The sequence below is a fragment of the Phalaenopsis equestris genome, unplaced genomic scaffold (assembly GCF_001263595.1).
Source record: "Phalaenopsis equestris unplaced genomic scaffold, ASM126359v1 Scaffold000002, whole genome shotgun sequence".
In the NCBI taxonomy this organism is placed as follows: Eukaryota; Viridiplantae; Streptophyta; class Magnoliopsida; order Asparagales; family Orchidaceae; genus Phalaenopsis; species Phalaenopsis equestris.
Window position 1 is genome coordinate 78,233,242 of NW_018164444.1, and position 24,156 is coordinate 78,257,397.

The window sequence follows — 24,156 nt, forward strand, 5'->3', positions numbered from 1 at the left end:
TAAAAAAATAAATACTTAAATTGAAACAGGAAGAGTTAATTTAAGTTAAAAAATTTAAAGTGTATAGTTCGATAAATTAATAACAGCATCTCTTTTGGTCATTCATACATAGCTTTCACATGTTAATTTAATGTATAATAAGATTATAATTGCTCAGTAAGTCAAGAAAACTTATTGAATTTAATTGTTTCTTTTGGAAAATACTATAGATTGATGTCTGACAAGAGTGATTTAGTTTACTGGAGGACTGCTGCTGAAAGGAATTATGATTGTAGTTTCTTTGTACTTTTCTTCTTCTGACTAATGATATATTGTTATATGCTAGTTTGAAATGTTCTCTACAAACTATGTTATTATTTTTGGATGTTTTAATAGGTATTAAGATTTTAGTTTCTTTGTATTGTTTTCTTCTGAGTAGTGATATACTGTTATATGCTGATTTGAGATGTTGTCTACAGACCATGTTGTTATTTTTGTATGTTTTGATTTGTGTAGTGTATTTTATAGCTTCTTTTATGTATTAAAAGTTCTAAAAATTTGTGGAAAGTAAATTAAATATTAATACCGTCCGACCGCTGTTTTTGACTTAATTAATTCTAATATACATAAATAGTCATTCACGGGGAGAAGAATACATTCCCATGATATCCAGACGGAAATGAATTTGTTCTTTCTGCGAGGAAAAGAACTTTGTGAAGCAGGAGAATTTAAAAGCGTGGATAAACTGTGCAGGTGATGTTGTTTTAGAATGGTTCTGTTTTAAGACCGGCAGACTGGTTATCTCATGTTAAACAATAGACTAATGAAATATGTATAAATAACTTTTATCACTGTTTTTGATTAATGATTCGGTGGCCATAGATTTGTAGGAAAAACACAGTTATAAAATGATTTACTAGTTTCTTTTTAGTGCTGCTATGGAGTTGAAGTAGTTCTGAATTGAATATATCATTGAATATTTTTGTTTAACTATGCTTATCCTATTTAGTTAACTTTCTTCAAATTGAGAAGACACATTTATTCTCTTGGATTGCTTGATGTATACGACGTTTGATTTCTCAGGGTTGCTACATTGGAGATCAAGGTCTTATTTCAATTGGGCAATATTGTAAACTTCAGGATTTGAATTTGCGATTTTGTGAAGGTTTAACTGACACAGGCTTGGTTGGTTTGGCCAAATATTGTGGGAGATCATTGAAGTCTCTGGGTATCGCAGCTTGTGCTTGGATTACTGATGTCACCTTGGAAGCTATATCAATCTACTGCTCCAGCCTTGAAACTTTGTCTCTGGACTCAGAATTAGTAATGAATAAGGGGTTAATATCAGTTGCCCAGGGTTGCAGGGCTTTGAAGGGTTTAAAGTTGCAGTGTATTAACATTACTGACGAAGCTTTGGAAGCTTTTGGTTCTTTTTGTTCATCATTAGAATTGCTGGCTTTGTATAGTTTCCAAAGATTTACAGACAGGTATTATTCTGCATTCTTAGTTTAATTTTTTTTCATTTTGTTATATTTTTATATGGAATATCTGTAGATAAACTGTCGACCTCAGGGTGTTCACCGTGTTTTTCTATTTCTATAGTTATCCATCTAAAATAACAAGAGTGCTAGTGATTTTTTGCATGAATCCTTTTTTTTTTTTTTTTTGGAATATTACATTTTGCATTCTAAAACAAAAATGTTATAAAAGAATGTAGAAAACTATGCCCCTTGGGTATTGATAAAAGAAAAACTATCATCTCTATAATGGCGTGGAGAGTAAAAGAATTCTCCACCCGAGGAAACATAAAATTATCCTACAAGGCATGCTGGACACAAAAATGAGCAGCCTGGTTACAGGCCTTAGGTGCATAGTGTAACCAAACTTGTCTAAACATAGTAAGAAAAGCTAAGTCAGGACTGAATTCAGGCTGAATGCTCCACGTACGCCTGTCCATGCACTGGCTGAGGAAGTTAATAAAGTTGTAGTTATCTCATTCCACAATAATTCCCTTCATTTCAAGCATTCAAGATTTCAGGCTCTTTATGGTAAAAATAACCTCTAGCTCAATCCGAGAACTGTCCCAATGCTCCCATATTTTTTCAGCTGCTGCAATACATTTACCTGTTTCATCTCTAATTATCACACCAAGTCCTGCCAAATATGCTTGAAGAAGGGTCTGTCAATGTTCACTTTCAACCAACTAGAAGGGGAGACGCCAAGAAAAGAAGACGATCCAGAAGATTTAGCAGTGTCCCCATGCTCCCGAATTGGAAAATGGTGTGCATGAAAGTTTCAAGAATTGTCGCTGCAATGATAGTTCGAGTTCCAAACGGCCTTCCATGTTTCTGGCCCACCAACACTGGTGAATTACGCTACAATATATGCAAATTAGAGTAGCTTTTGAGTGGTTAGCCAAACATAAGAAATTATGAGCTTCTTCCCAATTGTTTAACAAAGGTAGAGTAAATCCTCAACGCTTCAGGATTTTCAGGACCTCGACAATGACCTTGCAGCTAGTGCTAATGTGCACTTTATCTTCTGGTTGTGCGCGGCTCCAAGGACATTCATTGCACTCAGTTAGCTTGTGCTTCAGCAACCAGGTATTTTTTGGCAAAGCATCATGACGGGGGCGCAGAACAATGCCTGAAATCTGCAGTAGAACAGTGCTCGAAAGAGGGCACAGAGCAGCGCCCCAAGCCAGACACCTCGAAACAGCGGGGTCGAAGTCTCGCTGCACCATGCGAAACCGTGAAGCTTCGTGCAATGCCAGAATCATGCAAATTCGCGAGAAGCGGGACGGGTCGGTGCGGGATTGCAGAACAACGAGAGAAGGATCACGATCCCGCGCGCAGGAACAGGGCTGATCGTGAATCTTCACGATCCAGGGCTACTTCATGCTCCTTCCACACTTGTTTTCTTCTAGGAAAAGCTTTTCTTCTGGATTCTCCTTACTTCCCCACTCTCATTCAATGTAGAACTCGTAGGCTATAACTAGTTGTCCCCGGTGTGTATGCGGAACAAGTTCTAAGTGTGTTTCGTTTCAGATCTCCTATGTGGAGTCTCCTTCCCCTTGTGGGTTGTATCTAAGGAGGTGGTGATGTTCTGGCTGTATCCCCTCCGAGGTGGTGATTGTATCCTCCCCTTTCATCTTTCCCAACCCGTCTCTTTCACTCTCCTTGGTTCCCAGCCACTACAAGCTTCTCCCTAACTACCACACTACCACTGTAGACCATCTACAACCCTTCCCACTTGCTATCCCTACAGCTCTGTATCACCATCTCCGCCAGCCATTCCAACCCGCCTCGTTGATCTCCACAACCCATTGGAATACATTTAAGAGTGTTTGCTTGTGTCTTTTTGTGTTTGTGTTGTTTTTGTTCGAGTCATGTTGTAACTCTATTTTAATATTAATGAAAATTTACTTTTTGTGCTTTCAATATTTTTCCCATCACTTCCGGTATCATTTAGTATCAGAGTTAGCTCATCCTCTAGTTCTATCCTAGGGTTTCCTAACATTCGCTTCTACTCGATTCATCTTCACCCAAAATTTTCTTTCGATTCCCAACCCTAACCATGCTACCACGAAGAGGTACATCGGACTTGACTCGGGAAGATATTCAGTTAGAAATCAATCGTCTACAACAAAGACTGACAGAGCTAGATGATGTAAATCTTGAAGAGGTTAACTTCATCCGCGATAGAGAGAGTCAAATAGAAGATAGGGACAAGGAGATGAATCCATTCCACAGGGAAGATCACAGTGACAAGGAATATTGATGATGCTGTTTCGATATCTAATATCAAAGGAGGCCGAGAGAAGAGGCTTTTTATGAAGGTTAACGAAATTTTGACATCAAGATGGACCTTCCAGAATTGGAAGGAGGTATGGATCCCAATGAGTTTATCGACTAGCTACAATCCGTTAAATAGATCTTCGAATATAAAGATGTACCAGAAGACAAACGGGTCAAGCTGGTCGTTATTAAGCTGAAGAAGAGTGCTTCCCTATGGTGAAAAAATGTGCAGAGATAGTGGAAGAAGGAAGACAGTGAAAAGGTATCTAGGTGGGAGAAGATAAAGAAAATAATGCAGAAAAAGTACCTTCAACTTTACTATCGTTGGGATATGTTTCTAAGGCTCCACAACTTGCAATAGAGAGATCTTTCAGTTGAAGAGTTCACTGCCCAATTCGACCACTTGTAGATGAAATGCGAACTGATAGAGCCAAAGGAACATTCGATTAACCAGATATCTTGGGGGGTCTGAAGCCCGCCATCAACAATGTGGTATAGTTGCAACCATATTGGATGCTAGGGGATGTCCAAACATTAGCCTTGAAGGTAGAAAGACTATAGAAGCTCACCGACAACAATCATCTTTCAAGCAATAACTTTTAGGATGATTGTCACTAACAATTATCACGATCGACCGAGGCATCTCGGGAGACACAAGCAAGCCCGGACAAGGGAATGCCACTACAGAACAAAGCAGGAAAAAAAATAGGAGAAGGACAACTCCTCCAACACGGTGTCGACTAAGAAGTGCTATCGATGCCACGGCTACGTGCCCCACGAGCAAGGTAATGCAACTCCAACACGGTGTCGACTAAGAAGTGCTACCGATGCCACGGCTACGTGCCCCACGAGCAAGGTAATCATATCTTAGATCAAGGCACCATAGAAAAAAAAATAGCAATGAAGAGAAAGCCGAGGAACAAGGTGAGGAGTATCAGCTTCGCCAGTTGAAGGATAAACACTCATGGTTCGACGAATCTTACAAACCAAGGACACGATGGATTCGCATTGGCTTCGCCGCAACATATTCTACTCCTGCTGCACAGCTAAGCTTCTGCTCAGATCGCGAAAGTTTGCGAACCTGCCTCTCGCCTTGGTTTCCCCCCTTCGCGCTTCCTCCTACCTTTGCAAGGGATCACAATCCCACCCCACATTTGCTCCCACGAAGTTTTGTGAAATTTTTGGTCCTGCGGAAATGAAGCACCCCGCTTCGGGGCGTCCTCAGCCCGTTCCTAGGCGTTGTTTTAGCGCTCGTGTTAATGTGCATTAAATGTCAACACATATCTCAAACGGGCTTCTTGGCATAATTCAACATTTCTCTAATCTGCCTAAACTTCTCCCATCTGCTTCCCAACACCTCAATCATCCCTTCCCCTTCGCTGATTTCATGCTAAAGACCTTTGCAAACTAAGTTCGACGCCTTCTATGGCTACTAGAAACAAAAAATTGCAGAAAATGGAGGCAAATGACAAAACAAAAGTTTAAGGAAGAAAAGGAATGTCTAAAATATTGCTAAAATGAGTTTCATACCTTTTGATTTCCTTCCAGACCCCTGAATCAAAGTTTGTGGCCCTCTAGGTCGCATGGATTGCGCAACAACAGTGTTGCGATCCTTGCTCCTTCAGACTGGCAGAAATCCCCCAAGCGAGCGAATTTGGTCGGGAAAAGGAATGGGAATGCGGCACTTTATCGTGATCCCACCTCTCATCTCAGCCGCTCGATTAAATCGAGATCTTGCTTGTGCAATTAAGCGTGCGTAGGAGTCGGCTGGCTATAGTAATTCAGTTATTGGGGAGGGATTAGAAAAATAATTTAGATTTAATTAAGGCAATTATATGTATATCTTTACAATTTTATATCTCCCAACCCTTTCATAATTAATATATAGTGTTTTATATTGAATTGATTGATTTCATGCGTAAATTTTATAAAAATAATTCAGTTGAATTTTGAGGGGTGTAAAATTTGAGGTACTTTTAAAATTTGTTGAATTTTACCTGGTTCTCAAATTTTGGGTGCTCATTATGTACTCATTTGGTTCATTAACTCACATTTCAATGTGAGTTGATTAAATTCAATTGTGTACTCTTCCACAAAAGAATATCTCTGAAGTAGGTGGTGGAGTTTTATAAACATATATTATCGGCAATGCAAAAGAAGATATTTATGCTGCATTTTTCTTGTCATCTTAAACTAGGTGGTGATCTTACTCTTTTCTTTTCAATGTTGAGTACGTTTCAGGTTCTCCCACCACAAGGAAGCATTCTTCTTGAGCTTGATAGCTATCAATTTAGCTCTCTTGTCATTGGCAACTTTTTTGTACTAAAAATTCATTTCACTGTTTAGAGCCATTCAATAAATTCGTCTAAATTTATGCGGCTGTCAAAATCTGGTAAATCTGTGTTTACTCTAAGATTTCGACTTTTCTTATGTAATCTATGCCAAATCGTCGAAATATTATTTCTGTCATTGAAAATTTTTGTTTGAAATGATTCACTTCCTCCCCTTGGTCTGACAAATCATCATTGTGGTTATGTATGACCTCACGGATTGTCTCCTAGGCGACAAGCCTCTATTACTGTTGTCGGTTTTTCCGTTGCATATACTTCATAATAAGTTTATGGACACCGAGTTTTTTCTTAACGGCATGACGTCCGTTTTTTTCGATCAAGTTTTTGACGGATGTAGGATTTCAAATCAAGGTTAATCGGGGGCTAAAATCTTGGTGGTAGTTATCAGGGTGTAATTTTAATGAGGAAGGAAGGTTGGTTTTTAAAAATTTAGGGTTGGCGCTTAGAATTTCAGTAGGAATGGTTTGACTATGATTATATAGTTTTCTGCTAGAGACGCAAATATTTCAAGTAAATTATATTGTTCCTAGAAAAATTTCTTTTTTAGGATGAATATATATATATATATATTAGAATTTAGGGTTTGTCGGGCTCAAATACTAAATGACACCATTATAGGGCTTTTAGAATGTGTTTGGGAAGTGGATTTCACGGGAAGTAGTGGAGAAATAGTAAAGGAATAAAAATATGTGCAATCGACGATATTTGGAGGGAGATAGAGGATGACATGTCGCTGTCCTGGCTGAAGACAACACGAAGAACCACAAAATGGTGTGGTACAGATGTTGAGGAGGTTCACCACTTTTTCCTGCACAAATTATAGACACACTACTTGCAAAAGGAATATGATACAACACTTCTTAAGGTTGAAAATCAAAGATTACAATATGCTAATTACTCAGAACCCAAACAAAATTTCCTCAAAACATAAAAATAAACATATAAAATATCATCTTCATAAATAAGCCAATATAGAAATAACTGAATATGAAAAGCTATAAAAAGGAAAAAAAATACGACTGAAATTAAGAAGAGTAGGAATTCCTGGTGAAAATCATTGTCCCGCGATCACGGGATGTTCCACGATCACGTGGAATCATGCAAATTTTGTAGTATCGTGGAATTTCGTGAAATAGGATCGCGGGATCCCTGCATAGAAAAAGATATTTGTAAAGAAGATAATTTAAAGTAATTGCAATTAATAATTGACTTTTTCTCAGGATTGAAGGATATTTGTCCTCAATGTTTTAAATATTTTTTGCACAAAGTAGGGTAAAAGACATGCATTACTAAAGATTGCGGATTTAATGAGATCTCTTGACAAATCAATCCTGTAAAAAATCTCCTCAATATAATTAATAATCATCTTGGCATTTTCTCAACTTCTTGTAGAATCTCCATCGTTTAGATTAGTTTTTTTTTTTATCATCTTAAATATAACCAACTTTGACTGAAAAATATTAGGAGAGGATGTCATCAGCTAAGGGCATCAATGATTCTATTTTGGGCAACCAATTTGTGCTTCAAATTGTATTGGAAGCATAAAAATTCTTTGGCCCACTTAATATGCTACTCTTGATTGGAAACACATCTTGGTATTGTTTCAATAAGAGTTATTTATTTGTTGGCACGTGATAGTTATTAATTGCAATTAGTCTAGCAGGTCATATTAGTACTTTTTAATCAATAATTTTTTTACATTCTTGTTAAGTTGGGCAATTTTATAGAAAAGGTGAATGTGGATTTTATAGAAAGGGTGAATGTGGCCTTGAATCGGTGATCGGCCTATATTATTCCTTTTCTTGCAAGTAAATTTCAGTTTTTTGTTTTTCATTGTTATGTTGTGTTTGAGAAGGAGTTCCCTGTTTTGGAGATATTGAGTGGGGAGCTGTTTTTAGGGAAGTCTAGGATTCTGCCATATTTGATGCCGTAACTTTAAAAAAAAATCTTTGATGACTTTCCATAAGTGGGCGATAGTAGATTCTAGTAGCTGGTGGTTGCTTGACAGCAGAAGGGGCCAAATTTCCTTTGTTGGAGTGCAAAAAATAGGATGCCAAAGGGCACGGGCAACCGATTCTCAGCCTGTAGTAATCCTACAAATTAGCCAATTTAATTTCTTATTTTTATCTTTTTTTTAAGTTCTTGTTGCATCTTTATGGACATGAGAATTCTGGGAAAAAAAAAAGCTAGATGTCCAACAGGAGGTGTATTCCAGAAAGTCCAACATTTCTATAATAACAAGCTATAACATACTTTTAATAAGTTTTTCTTATTACATTATCCATTTCTCCATTTCTAAGGTATCTTTATCTTCAGTTTAAAAGCATTTGATTTGCCAGTTTCGCTTAAATATGTATTTAGCCTGTAGTTTACTTATCTTTACCTTATTTCTGTTCTTGTGAAATTTCTTGAACCATTTCTCACACTAGCAACCGGTGTCATTATATTTTTTTTCTTATTTTGATTGCTCGTCATACTTTTATTCAGTAGTTTAGTGAGCAGTCAATGGATTTTTCTATTTTCAATAGATGTTACCTATATTCTTATATTGCTAATAACTGCTATGGTTTTGGATTCTCCAGAGGCCTTTCTGCAGTTGGCAATGGCTGCAAGAACTTGAGAGATCTTACTCTTAGCGACTGCTATTACATCAGTGATAAAAGTCTTGAATCTGTTGCCCGTGGCTGTCCCAAGTTAAAACGCTTGGAAATCAATGGCTGCCACCATATTGAAACATTTGGTGTGGAGAACATTGGAAAATCTTGCCCGTATGTACATTTTGTTGATTTCTGCTATATTAGTGGCTCTCTAACTATATGTATCTGTATTTATCTTATTTTTATGTGTATTTGAATGTGTCCGTACTTGCTAAATCGTCATTTTGAAGGTATGTTCTTGCTTATAAGGAATTAATTGAAACTTAAAAGAGGACTTGTTATCCCTCTCTCCTACCTCTTATCACCCTCTTCAGCTCTCAACCATATGAATTGGGAGCTCCAATAAATAGATTGACACATTATTTGATTAAAATTATATTTACATCTTTTCTGATTCACCAAAATGTTCCCAAAATCTTATTAATCCGTCTAAATTCCAATGAAGACCAACCATCCCTTTAATCAAAAAAATATTTCGTATATGGAAATACATCATTAAGTATAGCCTTTTTTATTTTTGCAAGTTTTTACTGTTCAATTAAACAATAAAATTAAAATGCTGCAATTTTGTGTCGCGACTAACAGGGAACTTATGGACTTGGCGTTGCTGTACTGTCCAAGGATCAGGAATAGTGCTCTTCACGAGATTAGCAAAGGCTGCTTACATTTGCAGGCCCTTGACTTGGTGGATTGTTCAAATATAGATGATGACGCTCTTTGTAGCATAGCTAAAGGCTGCAGAAATTTAAAGAAACTTCATATTCGCCGTTGCTATCAGGTAATTATTCTTTTAAAGTTAAAAGTATCAGTGTTTACTTTTAGGTGGTGGAACTCTATAACATGAAGTCATTGAGATGATTAAATAAGTTGATTTAGGCAAAAATAAGGATATAGATTCCTGAATATGTTATTTTTTTAAAATTTACTGTTGTAAAATCTTCCTCGATTGACTGTTTTATGATGCAGTTAAATCAATTTATTGGTGTCTCGTTTTCCGCCTTTTTACATTTAGTGTGAAAGATGGTTTTGAAAAGTTTGTACCATTAAGCCCAAGATATGAATGCTTACCTGATTAAATTTGCCTATTTAATCAAGGGTGAACTATGTTTATTTAGACCTAATCACAAAAACCAGGCTTTGTTAATTTCTTAGAGTTTAAATAAACTTCAATCCTTAGGCTTAATTATACATGCTAAATGTCTCAATTAATTCATCAAATTAAGTATTTGCTTGCATAATTAATTTGGTGTTTCATGCATTTATTTAATCATTATAACAATTTAAATTATAAAAAAATATATGTTTTAATATCTTGTTCAGTCTAATTGGGTCAAATCCATTCATCCATCAAGTCCCTCTGTCCTTGTTTTGGGATAGCAGGATATCATATCCCGTGTCACTTTATATTAAGGTCATTTAATCTAGTCCCAAATATATGATATGTTCTAAAGCTGAAAGAATATCCTCTTCTACGTTAAATAATGATTGAAACAAGAAAGATAAAGACATCAGGGTGTTAAGTTTGAACCCTTCTGTCCTCTTCTGAAACCAGCCGACATGTTTTCTGTTAAGTTTGAACCCTTGATGATGACCTCATTTTCTATTTTTTTCAAGGTTGGAGATCAGGGTGTTATCTCTGTTGGTGAAAATTGCATATCTTTGACGGACTTAAGCCTTCGTTTTTGTGATAGGTGAACATCCTCTACCAACCTATATCTGTTTTTATTCATTATACACATCTTCGTAATCTTCTGAATGATCTATTTTGAAAATTTTACTTGTTTTCTATTATTTTTTTTGCTTTATATTATTGAGTTTTTGCACAATATTTATGTAATTGTGAACGTGTGCATTTATGCATACAAACAACAGTGTTTTTGACAGGCAAAGTGCATGAAGTTTTTTTTTTTTTTTTTTTTTTTTTTTTGCGAAAATAATTCATTTGTACTTTCCTAGCAATATATATACACCTTAACTTTTGAAATCAATAAAATATTACAAGAAAGAAAATTACAATTATGAATATTTCAAAGAGATTTGGTGCATCCATTTAAGAAGGATCAGTACAAAAGACAGATGTTGATTGTGAAATGCCTGCATTGTCTAACACAAGCTGGCAAACATAACTAACATAAATTGATGTAAAGAGGTTGCAGTAAGAAGGATTGTGAAATCTTTGAAATGAAGAGAGTAGAAGAAGATGAAGGGAAACATAAATTGATGTAAAGACTTGTATATACAATTTTGGATCAAAAGTGAAGAGCACTCATAAATGATCTCATCAATAATTCATTCATTAATAGCAATGAAATGTCCATAAAACAGTCTTTTTTGAAAGACACAATCATAAGATATGGACGAGATTATTTATATCTGTATCACCTAAAACAAGGATGTAATAATTCTTATTACTATTCCATTTAGTCTAACAAAATAAATCAACATAAATTAGCGAGGGTTCTAAAAACTTTTGATAACGCATCTTGTGTAGTTCCCTTATTGTCTACTTCGAATTTTTCTGATTAGCTTATAAGAAACTAGTCTTTTGTGGGTATATTTGGCTGAATAATTAAACAATTTTTAATGTACAACATCAATAATATTCTCAAGCTCAAGTACTCTATAAGATATAAGCTTTTACATTATCTCCTACTCAACTTGATGCACAATAGTCATACAAAAATGGTGATGATTCTGATTATTATTCTCATACGAAAATATTTGTCATAACATTAAATTATTAGGTTGATAACAATCATGCTAGATAACATAAACTATCCTCTTATATTTTTATGGATAAGAAGATCCATCTCCTTCTTACCATCAAAGGTTCCATAAGCTATCCTTTACAAAATCTTTTAATGATACTCTTACATATACACCTTCAAAAAGGATTTGTTTTCTTTAATCCTATGAAATCTACAGAGGTTCCACATGTTCCCTTAGCCCAATAAATCTTACAAAACTTCTAATTTTAACAATATGTACCAGAATTTTATTATCCTTCCTATTATGATGATGGTCCTTATGAAAATATTTATGTTGGCAAAACTTTTATTGAAGAAGAATTAGAATTCGAGAGTATTTATGAGTTACTAGCACTCATCTACTACTTTGTATGAATTAAGAGGTCCAAACGGATTAGATCGACCTCCACAGGATGTCTTCTCGAGCTTGAACATGAGAATGATGGAGGTTATATTCATAATGTGCCAACATCCTTTATTTGGTGGCTATTATTAGGAATTTTGGTGTTTTTCTAAAGTTTGAGGGTTTCTTCTATTTTGAGGAACTTCTTTCGATCGTTTAAGAGGAATTTGATGGCAACATTGGCAATTTTGTTATCTTTAAGAACGTGTAATAAAAGCTTGGTGACCTAAAACTATGACGAACTTTTGCAAAAAGCTTGGTTAAGTGGTTAGTGGTTGAAACTTTTATGAAATCCTGGAAAGATCAGCAACACAAAATCAAAAGCTTAATACCATCAGTGTTTTTAAAAGCGCGCTTCACGTGCAAAGCGAAGCAAAGCACTGGATGGTCGCTTCACTGCACTGAAGCGCTCTTCGAATCGTTGAAGCAAAATGGTAAGTCTGATTCACAGTGTAACGAGAGAATAAAGGGCTGCTGAATTAATTTAGCTTGTTTTATGAAACTTCAGGCTTTTTTAGTTTATTTATGCTTTAAATTTTAAACTTATGTCTAGAGTAATAAGATTTTTTTTTGCAATTTTTAAGTTCTTAATTATTGCAACAAACCATTAGAAATTATTCTAAATTTTAATTTGCAAATTCACCCTCAATGTTTGCCTTCAAGTTATGTATTGCACCACATGATTTTCTATTTTATATCAACTTTCAAGTCATATTTTATATTTATTATTGTTAATGAATATATTAATACATTAATACATTTATATAACCTATTAGCGCTTTAATTAATAAAAGTGATGCTTCGCTCTATGTTTTGCGTTTTGAAAAAGAAATAGAGTTTTGTGCATCGCATTGCGCTTTGATAATTAGCATCCTATTATTAGAGTTTCACGGATGCTTTTTGTGGTAGTGAGGCATTTGGAGAATGGTGTAAGCCACTAGTGGTGTTGCTTTTGGGGTGAATCAATGGGATAAGGTCAATGTTGGTGTTACATAGGATAGAGATCAATGGAGTTTAAGACTAAAAGAGCAAAGCATGCAAGAGATCTAAGTATGAAGAAGAGGTTGCTTTGAGATGTTATGAAGATCAATGATAGTAGTGGTTCAGCACAATATGATGTATATTATGGTGAGTGCTATTTCTAGGAAGGAAAGGGTCACAATGATGTGATGTTGGATTCTAGTAATCAAAAGAAGATTGAGATATGAGAGTATTTGACATTAGTTCCATCGGTCAACCGAGTGTGGATGGGCTTAGTTCATGAAATCACAAAGATCTAGTTAAGGAGAAATAAATATTGTTAGGATTTTGTTTTATTGGTATTTCAATGCTAGGTTACACAAGATTTTGCAGTATTGTATGTGTGAGGGTTTGTGAGATTAGGATAATTTCTGAAGTTTGAGTTTATACGGAAAGTTAATGAAAAGTGCTATGCAAAAGAGTTAATGGGGGATGCACAACAAAAAATTTGTAGGAAATTGATAAACTTTTTGAGGCAAAATAGGATGATATTAACCAAATTGTTGTAAATCAAATTGTTGCAAGAAGGCTTGCAAAGTTTTGAAGATAAGAGGAAGAGAAGACGGTGAAATGAAACTTTGTATGGGTAACTTGGAGTAATTTGCATACACAACTTGGATCAAGAGAGAATAACACTCATTATTGGTCTCATCAATAATCACTAACCAATAATAAAGAAATATCGATACAAGAAATTCTATTTATAAAGAAAAATAATCGTAAGATAAGGATGTGATTATCCTTATCCTTATCACCTAAAACTAGGATAAGATTATTCTTATATTTGTTGCAATTATTCTAATAAAAAATATTAGAAATAAAGTAAAATTTTGTCAAACTTTATGAAAGATTTAAAACCTTTGAAAATTTGTCCAATTCTATTTGAAGTTTGCCTCATTGTGATTGGTATCCAAGAAGCTAATCTTATGTAGCTTAATTTAGACGAATATTCAACTAATTATTATCGTGTGACATTAAATCACTCAATTAAGAAATATGCATATAAAATTCAGCATCAATACCAAAACAAAGCTCAACTTATGTTAAGTGGAAAATTTCAATCAACAAACATGGGTGCAGAAAGGCCATAAAAATGGTAAATCAAAGTGAGTTGTCAAGGTGGTTTAATATGGAAACAGAAGATCTATTAAACCAGGGAAAAGCATGGCTAAACCGATAACAAAAATGAAAACAAATGCTTGTTATTAATGAACCTAACATAAAAGATTTGAGATTTCTTTTCTTCTAATGTCCACATGAATCCACAGCAAATGAAACATGCTATGAGCATGTGAGGATAGAGCTAGTGTTATTAAAAGCTGAGTCAGGTGCTACCAAATAACTTCTTTTTTATTTATTTGTTTAACTTTAATAGACAACTTTTGACTCTTGTGGACATGTTATTTGTATTTTTTGAAGGTGGAAACCAATGCAATTTTAATCAATTGCTCCAAATTAATGGTTATTTTTGTATCATTTTAGACTGAACTTGAAGTAATTTAATCATTTTAAAGAATGTCCAAAATGTTTGCTAACTGAGGAAATAGTCTTAAAGAAGGGTGTGTTAGAATTTATTGGAACTGTTTGATGGTTTTGTGCTAGGATGGAGCTAGGTTGACCGTTTCATTGTATGGACAAAAAGTTCCAATTTTTATTCAGAAAACCTTGCTTAGATTTATAGGCTTTTTAATTTAGCCCAAAATGAAATATTTCAAGTTGTACTTCATGTTAGTGCAGTGAAACTCAGCAAACTGTCCCAAGTTTAAGTGATGTTGACATACTACTATTGTGAGTGCGTAATACATATTGGCTAATATTGTTAGTAAAATACAGTTAGATACAGATGGTCCTTTTGGCAATTTCATCCAACATATGTTGCTATGGATTTTATGATTGACTCCTTTATGTGCCATTCGTACTGGTCAACCTTGCTTTGCGACACGGCATATTTAGATTTAATGAATAGGCATAATATCACAGAGAGCTATTAACAAGGCACAATTATTTGGCAAAAATTTTCTTTACTCAGAAATTTTACTAAGAAACCTGTGTAATCACGTCGAAATCTAGTTCTATTCATCCAAGTAGATGCTATTTGATCAATAAGGACTTTACATCTCACAATGGTCATTGCCCATGTTGACAAATTTAGTTTCACTGCATAAGCGATGACCAGAAGACATGATTATGTATTATTGGACTTGCTCGTTAAGTCAAATGTGTGCTTCTTTGTTAGTATTTCACTAAAATTCAGTGCTCCTTTTTAAATTCACGAAAATTTGTGTTTCATATATTTTCTCTCTTGTACAATGATGTCTTGCGTAACCATCTTTTTCTGAATGAGATTAAAGTAGGTTCAATTTTCCTAACTTCTCATGGTTTCAAACTACCTTCTCTTGATTCTGTAGGGTTGGTGACAAGGCTCTTATTGCCATTAGCCAGGGTTGCCCCCTCCAAAATTTAAACGTAAGCGGATGCCATCAAATTACAAATGCTGGGATTACAGCTGTTGCTAGGGGTTGCCCGGGGCTCATATTTCTCGATATAAGTGTTCTCCAGGTTTTCCTCGTTTTCCATCCTGCTTTGACGTTTTCCATCCTGCTTTGACAATGAAAGTTAACAATTTATTAAAGTCTTGTCGTTGTCGTTGTAGTTTTGTATGTATGGATAAATTTTACAAACATACCACATTATTTCCAATATGCACCATGCCCGTCGTCACAGTTAATAGAAACTCATAAATTTGATTTAGTAATACAAAGAACCAGATGGTCCTATTACCTTTTGTATCATCATACTCAATTTTGTGGAATATTTCATTATCAAATTGTTATACCTTTTTTAGAATCATTATTGCTAAACGTTTTAGAGAAAGTTGGTACTCTCAAGTCCTTGTAGGGATATACTTTGTTGATGGCCTAATTTTAGTCTCTAAAACTAGATAATATTTGTTTCAACCTTCTAATTATTTTCTTTCGATAGTTTGTAAACGGAAAGCATATTTAGGAAAACATAACATTTTTATATTCCAAAATTTGGTTGAATATAATTAGCAATAAGCATGGATATTTAAAAGAGGAAAGTGTCAAAATAGTCCCCTAACTTTATGCATGAGGGTCATTTTAGTCTGAGAATGTGTAAAAATGTCAATTTAGTCCACAGACTCTTCAAATAAGGACTGAAATAGTTCCCTTAAAGGATTAGTTCAGTCTGAATTTAAAGAGTCCCGACGACTAATTTTAGCTTTAGGACTAAAATGACCCTATGTAAATAGTCAAACGACTGACACATTACTCGTTTCTAAAATTTGTTTTTTTTTCCTACAAATGATCAGTTGTTCCCTTGTTAATTTTGTGTGGATTGTTTGATTAACCTAGAATTCATCATGCATCGTCTTTTCTACAGAACTTGAAGGACATCGCACTGGCTGAGCTCGGTGAAGGATGCCCATTTCTGAAAGAGATTGTGTTATCTCACTGTCGGCAGATAACTGACGTGGGCTTAGCGCACTTGGTGAAAGGATGCACTAAACTTGAGGCCTGCCACATGGTTTATTGCCCATCTGTAACATCTTCGGGCATCGCAACAATCATTTCCGGCTGCCCTGGCTTAAAGAAGCTTCTTGTAGAGAAGGGGAAGGTAAGTGAGAGAACCAAAAGAAGAGCTTCTAGTATCCTTTCCTATCTTTGTGTTGACCTCTAATTCGCAGTAATGCAAGATGACCTAGGGATGAGTGGAATGCTTTATATCGTAATTAGCAGATTGCTAGGTCTTTTAGCGTAAAGATCAAAGTAGCCATGGTTGAATTTGGAATGCTGGTGAGGGAAATAGGAATCCTTGTTCTCTGTAGCTTTCATTGGTAATTCACATTTACCTCCCTTCAAAATAGCTATATAACATATAGGTCCCCAAGTTTTGGCAAAATATCAAATGATCATCTTGTGGCACCTTTTCCATTCAACTTCCATTGGTTGATTATATAATGACTCATTTGCGCTTTCCGAGGTTGGTTTCATGATTTCGGCTTTGCTTTTGTGCATAATTGTGTATTTTTCATGCTTTAGTTTGGTAGTAGTGTTTTTTATTCATCTCCTATTGTTCTCATGCATTTTAGATTTTTTTTTTCTTTTTTGTGCATTACTTCGTTTAGGTTTAATGTCTTTTATTTGATAAAATATCAAATACCTTGTTCAATTTTAATATTAAAAGACTGAAAATTGGATGGAAAAGATAACATACGGGAGATATTTGATATGTTGCCAAACTTTAAGGAGCTATACCTTAGTTAGCTATATTGAAGTTGGCTAAACCTCTGATGATGTAAATGATAATAACCCTAGATTTCACCATTGGTTTTTTTCTTTTTTGCTGCAATCATAGAGTTGTTGAAGTATTCAGAATATTTCAACTGTAAGAGTAAACTGCCATAGAGTGCTTTATGTTTATTTCTCTTTTTCTTCTGTAAGTTGTGTAGAATGAAAAGTTACAATTTTTCTTGTATTACATAATCAAAATAAAGGTGAGTTCATTCCCCACTCTCTATGTGCAGTAAATTGAAAATTCATTTCAGCTTTTTTTCCTTTATTTTTTAGAAATGCTTCAGATTTTTGTCAATCTAAATGAGGATGGTAATCTTTGCTTTGTTCTGTCCGGCTGTCTTGCCAAAAAAAAAAAGGGTTTAGAAAGCTTAAACCAAGTAAATTGCTGGGATTATATATTTGTTTCTTTTTTTATATTATTTTCTGCTACTTTGTGTTTTCTCATCTTCACTTTCTTTGAAATCATCATCTAATGGTTTTTCTCTGATCCTTTGCATCAATTAGCCTTTTGTCCTGTTGTTCTCTTTAGCATGGCTTTCAAGCACATGTGAGTCTTGATTTTGTTTTGGGAAATTTACATGCATACCACAAAATTCTTTGTATTTACATAACACCCAAAGTTTGATAGTTATAATTATGACACCTTTGTGTCATAAACCTATGCATGCATGAGACGAATGTCACTTTTAGAAAGATAGTGATAGTATTTTTTTTTAATGTAATGTTAAAGATTTAGTGGTATGCATGTAAATTTGAATGTTGAGGTGTTAGACATGTAAATGCATGAGAATTGTGCGTGTGTTTAATTGTAGGAATTTATATATATATTTATTAAGATGGTTGACGGGCGGAACTGCCAACCACTCCTTGCTCGTAACCCATTAGGTTTAGGTTGGACCCATGTACCTAACCTCTCAGAGTACCGACCCCATATAACTGATAACTCGCCTGAGGGGGATTTGAACCCCAGTCCATATGGGACTTACACCGTCGAAATGGATGCTCTATAAATGGAGCTTGGAACGCGAAGCATATATATATATATTAAAGCCCAAATGCTAATATATTAAATAAGAAAATGTACAAATAGATTGTATGAGATGACCTAAAAGAAGTCACAACTCACACAATACAACACACAAAAATTCAAAGAAGCAAAGATACATAAAGATAAAAAATAAAAAATCCACCAACAGGCACAATGGTGCTAAGGATGTCCCACTTTAGTTCTTCATCTGTCTCTAGTTCTCGGAAGGGAGCAAGCTAACAAATTGATAAGTTGTGTACCATTACCCAAATTAACCAAAGTATCATCAATCAGATTTCTGAGGTTAAGTATGTCTCCATTCTTCTTCTTCCTCTTGGATGTATAAACTTGTCATTCTTCATCCGATGATTGACTCAATTGATCAATGAATTGGTCCGAAGGTGGTCAGACAAGTGTAGGACGTTGCACATCATGATCCTCCTGAGTCTGAGTAGCATTGATATCTTTTTGGATCTGATGAGACGGTAGTGAAGCAGCAGAGGTATTTTTACCTCTAATATCAGTGATAGGTTCTAGGGCAGGCGGAGCTGAAGAATCTCCCTCGCCTCCACGATAGGAGGTTCCAAAGACGGGGGAGCTACAGTAATGTGTGGAGACTGAATGGTTGATATATTGTTTGTGGGAATAGTGACTTCTTCAAGTGTATCCTTTTGATGATCAATAGTGCCAATAACTTGGAGCTAATCAGGAAGAGTTGGAATCACTGCCTCTAGCAGAGCACTTTGTTTTTTTTTGGTCTGAGGTGGGGATGTAAATGATGCATTGAGAACTGGACTGGTCGAACATATGACAGTTCGAACAATACAAAGGAATATACATATTCTCTACCTTCTACCAATATCCATGATGTTGTGTGCCCAACCAAATTTCCTCAGAAGCGAAAAAAGTAATGTCTCTTTTAACAAATACTCTGGCTTCAGATGGACGAGAAAGATTAAAAGTAGGAATGTCCGTCTGGAGTTGCTTCGCATAAGCTGAGGAAACAAATGGGGCAATAGAGTACAACACTTTTTGAGTAAAATAATGAAATTTCATACCAAGGAGGCAAATCTAAACTGGATTGATTGGATGTTCCGTCTGTGGCTCAAAATCCACAGACTATTTTAGAATCTTCATTGCTTTGATTGGATGTTCCGTCTGTGACTCAAAATCCACAGACTATTTTAGAATCTTTATTGCTTTGTTATCAATTCAGATTATCTTTCTAGCAAATAATCGTGTGTAATCTTCTTCATTATTAATTTGAATAAGAATATGTCTCTCATCCGATAGTCCAATTTTCCACTCCCCAACAAGATGCATAAGTTCAAATTCATTGCGAATAAACTCCATTTTGGGATGACCATATAGAAATTTCTCAACTAAATTCAGACGACATGAGGAAGCAAGTTGAATACCTTCAGCTTCTGTAAAAAAAAAAGGCAGACTTCTCATCCTTCCTGGCAGGTTTCTTGATGTCCTCCTCCCACTCAAGCAAAGGAGAGAAAGAACATGATTTAAGTGTATTTGAGGCGTGGACACCCGTGAGGGCAGCTGCAGACGATCTGTCTGAAGTTATCCTCAAAATAAAGGTGTGGCGTTAAGAAGAAAACACGAGAAAAGTGGCTTCGACCGAAGAAGCTGAAAGAACCTGAAAACGAGAACACCGCGAGCCGCACTGCAGAGGAGTCGCAGAGCCGAGACGGGAAGCATAGACCGAAGAAGCTGAAAAGGAGAACACCGGGAGTCGGACTGCAGAGGAGCCGCAGAGCCGGAAGGAGCCACAATAGCTGCTTGCGAGACGGGAGCCGTAGAACTCGCGAGACCGGAAGATAGCCGCAGAGGCACCCACGAGCGAGACGGGAAGCCGTAGAGAGTTGCACCGCAGAGCCGAGAACTCCCAAGCCTGGAAAGCTCGTGAGGCAGGAAGGATCGCGAGACCCAGGGAGACGAAATAGAAACCAGGCGCGAAAACACCGGAGAAGAGGCAGCGAAGCCGTAACAGTTGCTAGGGTTCACCATCAGGCGAAACCCTAGCAGAGTCGAGCGAGAAGGAAGACGAAGTCATCAGGCGAAACCCTAGCAAGTACTTTCAAACTTATTTGAGTAATAATTTAGATATTCTTTAAGCTCTAAATATTTTAAAATATTTATGCGTGAGCAAGCTATGTGTAATTTCAAAATCTTATATGTTCTTGATGTAAATTTCATATCAAATTGAAAGTTTAAAAATTGTGTAAGTCAGGTTAAGCGATTAAACTTGTTAATCTTGAAAATGCGATGTAGACTATAATAACGTTAACAATGAAAACTCTCGCATGTGCTCCGGCTAAAATGTTAAATACTTTAATAAACAGTTTGAGAATATTGCACGGACTAGCACAAAATTAAATTTAATTCACCAACATGTAATCCACTAAATTGATAAGCATTTTAATTTCAACAGTTTGACTTGCACCCAAAATAACTCTTGCTTTAAACTACTTGCAATTTTATTTAAAAATAATCCTCATAATTTAGAAATCAAATTCAATGTAACCAAATTACACAAACTCCTAATCAAGACACTTTGTCAATAAGGTAGGGTTGTTAAGTCTCATTCAGATACTTCTAAAACAAACTGGAGTCGCCAAGTCTAACAATTTCGAAATTATCCAACTGACAAGTATAACGATCCTCCTAATAAAGATAGAAGTTGATAAGAATAGTATTTTAAAAATATTAAAAGGATAAATTTCAAATAATAATAAATATAATTGTTTCAAATATCCAAATTTTCAATGATGTTAAAGTTGATGAAGATTTCAACTAGTTGGTCTCTTTTCAAAATTAAGTTTAAAAATTTATGAAGAATTTAATAACTCGTCAATTAATGTGATTGGGCTTCTCTTTGATTTCAAATTCAATTAAAATTATAAGCTATGATCATGCTCTAAAATAATTTACTAAATTTCTTGACCTAATGCACATAAATTGTTATGTGGTCTACTTGAGTGTATAAATTGTGGCTAATTAAGCACATAAATGTCATTTTAAATGCTAAACAAAGACTTAATCATCATTCATCATCAAATTCGCAATACACTTACTAGGGAACAGAAGACAATTGTTTTTAAAACCCAAAATAAAACGATGTAATTCAAATATATAATATTTTTTAAAACATTTTAATTTCTTATGATTTTAAGGTATACAAACTTCAAGGTTATTTTTTAATCCAAACGCAATGCTTTGGAGTGTGTACAAGTAGTTTCAAACTTATATGAGTAATAATTTAGATACACTTGAGCTTTAAATATTTTAAAATATTTATATGAGTGAGTCAACTATGTATAATTTCAAAATCTTACATGTGTCTCTTGATGTAAATTTCATATCAAATTCATTATTTAAACTTTGTGTAATTACTTAGAGATTATAAAATTCTTTTAAGTTATTCAAATATATGAAATTTGAAGTTTACATGGGCTCCGATGATCAGGTTAGGCAATCATACTCGTTCATCTTGAGAATGCTATGTGGACTATAGTAAAATTAGTATTAAAAATTTTTGCATGTGCTCCGACTAAAGTATTAAATGCTTTAACAAGCTCTTTGAGAATGTTGCATGGACTAGGTTAAAATCAACTTTAATTCACTTGCATATAATCCACCAAGTTGTTAAGTGTTTAAATTTAAACAGTTTGAGAATGATGTGCGTATTCAAGTTAAACTTGCACTAAAAATAAATCTTGCTTTAAAATACATGAAATTTCTTTAAACATTTCTATGGTTATTTTAAAATAAAAGCCTCATATTTTAGAAATCAAATTCAAGGTAATCAAATTAAACAAACTCTCAATCGGGACTCTTTGTCCTTAAGGTTGGGATGTAAGTCTCATTCGGATACTCCTTTTAAAGACTGAAATCGACAAGCCTAACAATTTCAATATATCCAAATAACAAAAGAATATTTGAATAAACTCAAATGATTTAGGTTATGAACCCGATTCTCTGTAAGTGGGATAGAGTTAGCAAGGTTCAAAACTACAAATCCCTGTGATGGTAATCTCAAGTGAAAGGGTCAACTTTAAATCAAGCTTTTAAAACAAATTCTCAAAATAATAAATCAAAGCATTCAATTTAAAAAAAATCACTTAAAAGTTTAAAGTAAATAGATTAAAATATTCAAGTAAAATCACTCAAAAGCTTAAAGCAAATTAGTCACTGTCTTCAACTGTATATCAAGGTGAGAAATTTTTTATTCACTTCAGCTCATAAAAAATAAATGTCACACCAAGTGTTTGACTATATTCAAACTCAAATAAATATCACACAAGAATGTGGCTCGAGTCCTTTGTCTACATGATGTAGCCCAGTGACTCCACAAAAAATAATGGTTACAACCAAAGCCCTCTAACATAATTGTTTGCCTCTAAATAACACAATTATACATTGTATGTTCTTGAACAACTTTCTACCCTTTGAGTTGTATATTATAAGTATACATTTTTTTGACACAGTCTTAGATTAGCTAAGGTTAACATAAATTTATGACCTTAGACAAATATCATGCCTAGATTTACAAATGTCCCTTAGACACGCAACCCAAAGTTTCTAACAAGGATATTCAATTAGATTGAGTCAACTATCTTCTTTGACTAAGTAGAACATGAACCACGACGACTCGGGATGAGAGAACCATGAGATCTTGATTGAGTTCGTGATCATTTCTCCCATCAATTACTTTAAGCTTAAGATGATAAAATTTATAATAAAAAACCCTAAGCATGCTTCTCCTATACACTGAATATTCAATGCTTAATGACTAGACTTAATCGAAAGTGCTCTCTTGTTATCAGAAGAGGTAATTAAACATAACAGTTTGCACATGTGGGAAAACGATAAAAAAATCCTCACAAAATAACGACGAAATCTCTGGGTAGTGTTTTATTAACAATCCAATCTGACTTCTAAAAATTTGACCCAGAATGACTAACACAAAAAAAACTCCCTCAGCAATGACAGCCCAAGACGCAAATTTTCGAAGCCCACAATCATAAACCTAAGCAAAAAAAAAAAAAAAAATTCATTTTCAAAAGGATAATATATGATATTTTTTATTTGATGTTAGAAATTTGAGTGATGCATTCAATGAATGTTTAAACGTAAATACATGAAAATTGCATGATATGCAAATAAATGCCGCAAATTTTCTTTTACTTCTATTCAAGTTCAACCAAAATTTTCCATAAATCTCAAAACATACATTACTATTTATTTTATCATATCCCATTGATTGCACTGAACATAATGAAATTTAACAAGCTTCACAAATTAAGCAACAAAATATTAAAATAAGGTTTCATGAATTAATGAATATGTCCTTCACTTAACGTGCACAACATGAGTCTAAAAGTCAAACATCTAGTGAGTTATTTTATGATGACCACATGAAGTGTTTATGATGGCATCCCTCACTGATAATACTTTGGGCAATTGTGAGTTATAACATGAGTTTACTTTACCTGAGTTTGATTATGAGATACCTTTTATGATTAAAATAAAGAGCACTCTTAATGAAGTGCTCGAACTTAAGAATATTCCTTTATTGAATATTGATCTCATTGATGTTGATTTTTATGATCTCATAACTTTATAACATTTGATTTGAATTTGAGCATTTGTTAATTTAATGGCATTATGTTTGCTTTTTAAAATAGTGGTGTTATCCCTCTAACCATGCTTTTATAAAGTGAGGCATGACATAATTGGATAAAATCTGAGTAGTTATGAGTCTAATCAAGTGCTCTTAAAATAGAAATTACATGCATGAATCATTCTAAACCAAATACATATTATGAGAATACAAACCCG

At 34.5% G+C, this 24,156-nt stretch overlaps 1 protein-coding gene across 1 annotated transcript in view; it reads left to right on the plus strand.

Moving 5' to 3' along the window:
• Positions 1-16,955, plus strand: part of LOC110039447 (F-box/LRR-repeat protein 4) — a 38,023-nt gene extending 21,068 nt beyond the window's left edge. Inside the window, exons 3-8 of the mRNA XM_020744507.1 lie at positions 1,063-1,466; positions 8,710-8,895; positions 9,370-9,562; positions 10,399-10,475; positions 15,363-15,513; positions 16,360-16,955. Of these exons, the coding sequence (XP_020600166.1) occupies positions 1,063-1,466; positions 8,710-8,895; positions 9,370-9,562; positions 10,399-10,475; positions 15,363-15,513; positions 16,360-16,656 (1,308 nt within the window). The 3' untranslated portion in view covers positions 16,657-16,955. The remainder of the gene's footprint in view (positions 1-1,062; positions 1,467-8,709; positions 8,896-9,369; positions 9,563-10,398; positions 10,476-15,362; positions 15,514-16,359) is intronic.
• Positions 16,956-24,156: the final 7,201 nt, after the last annotated feature.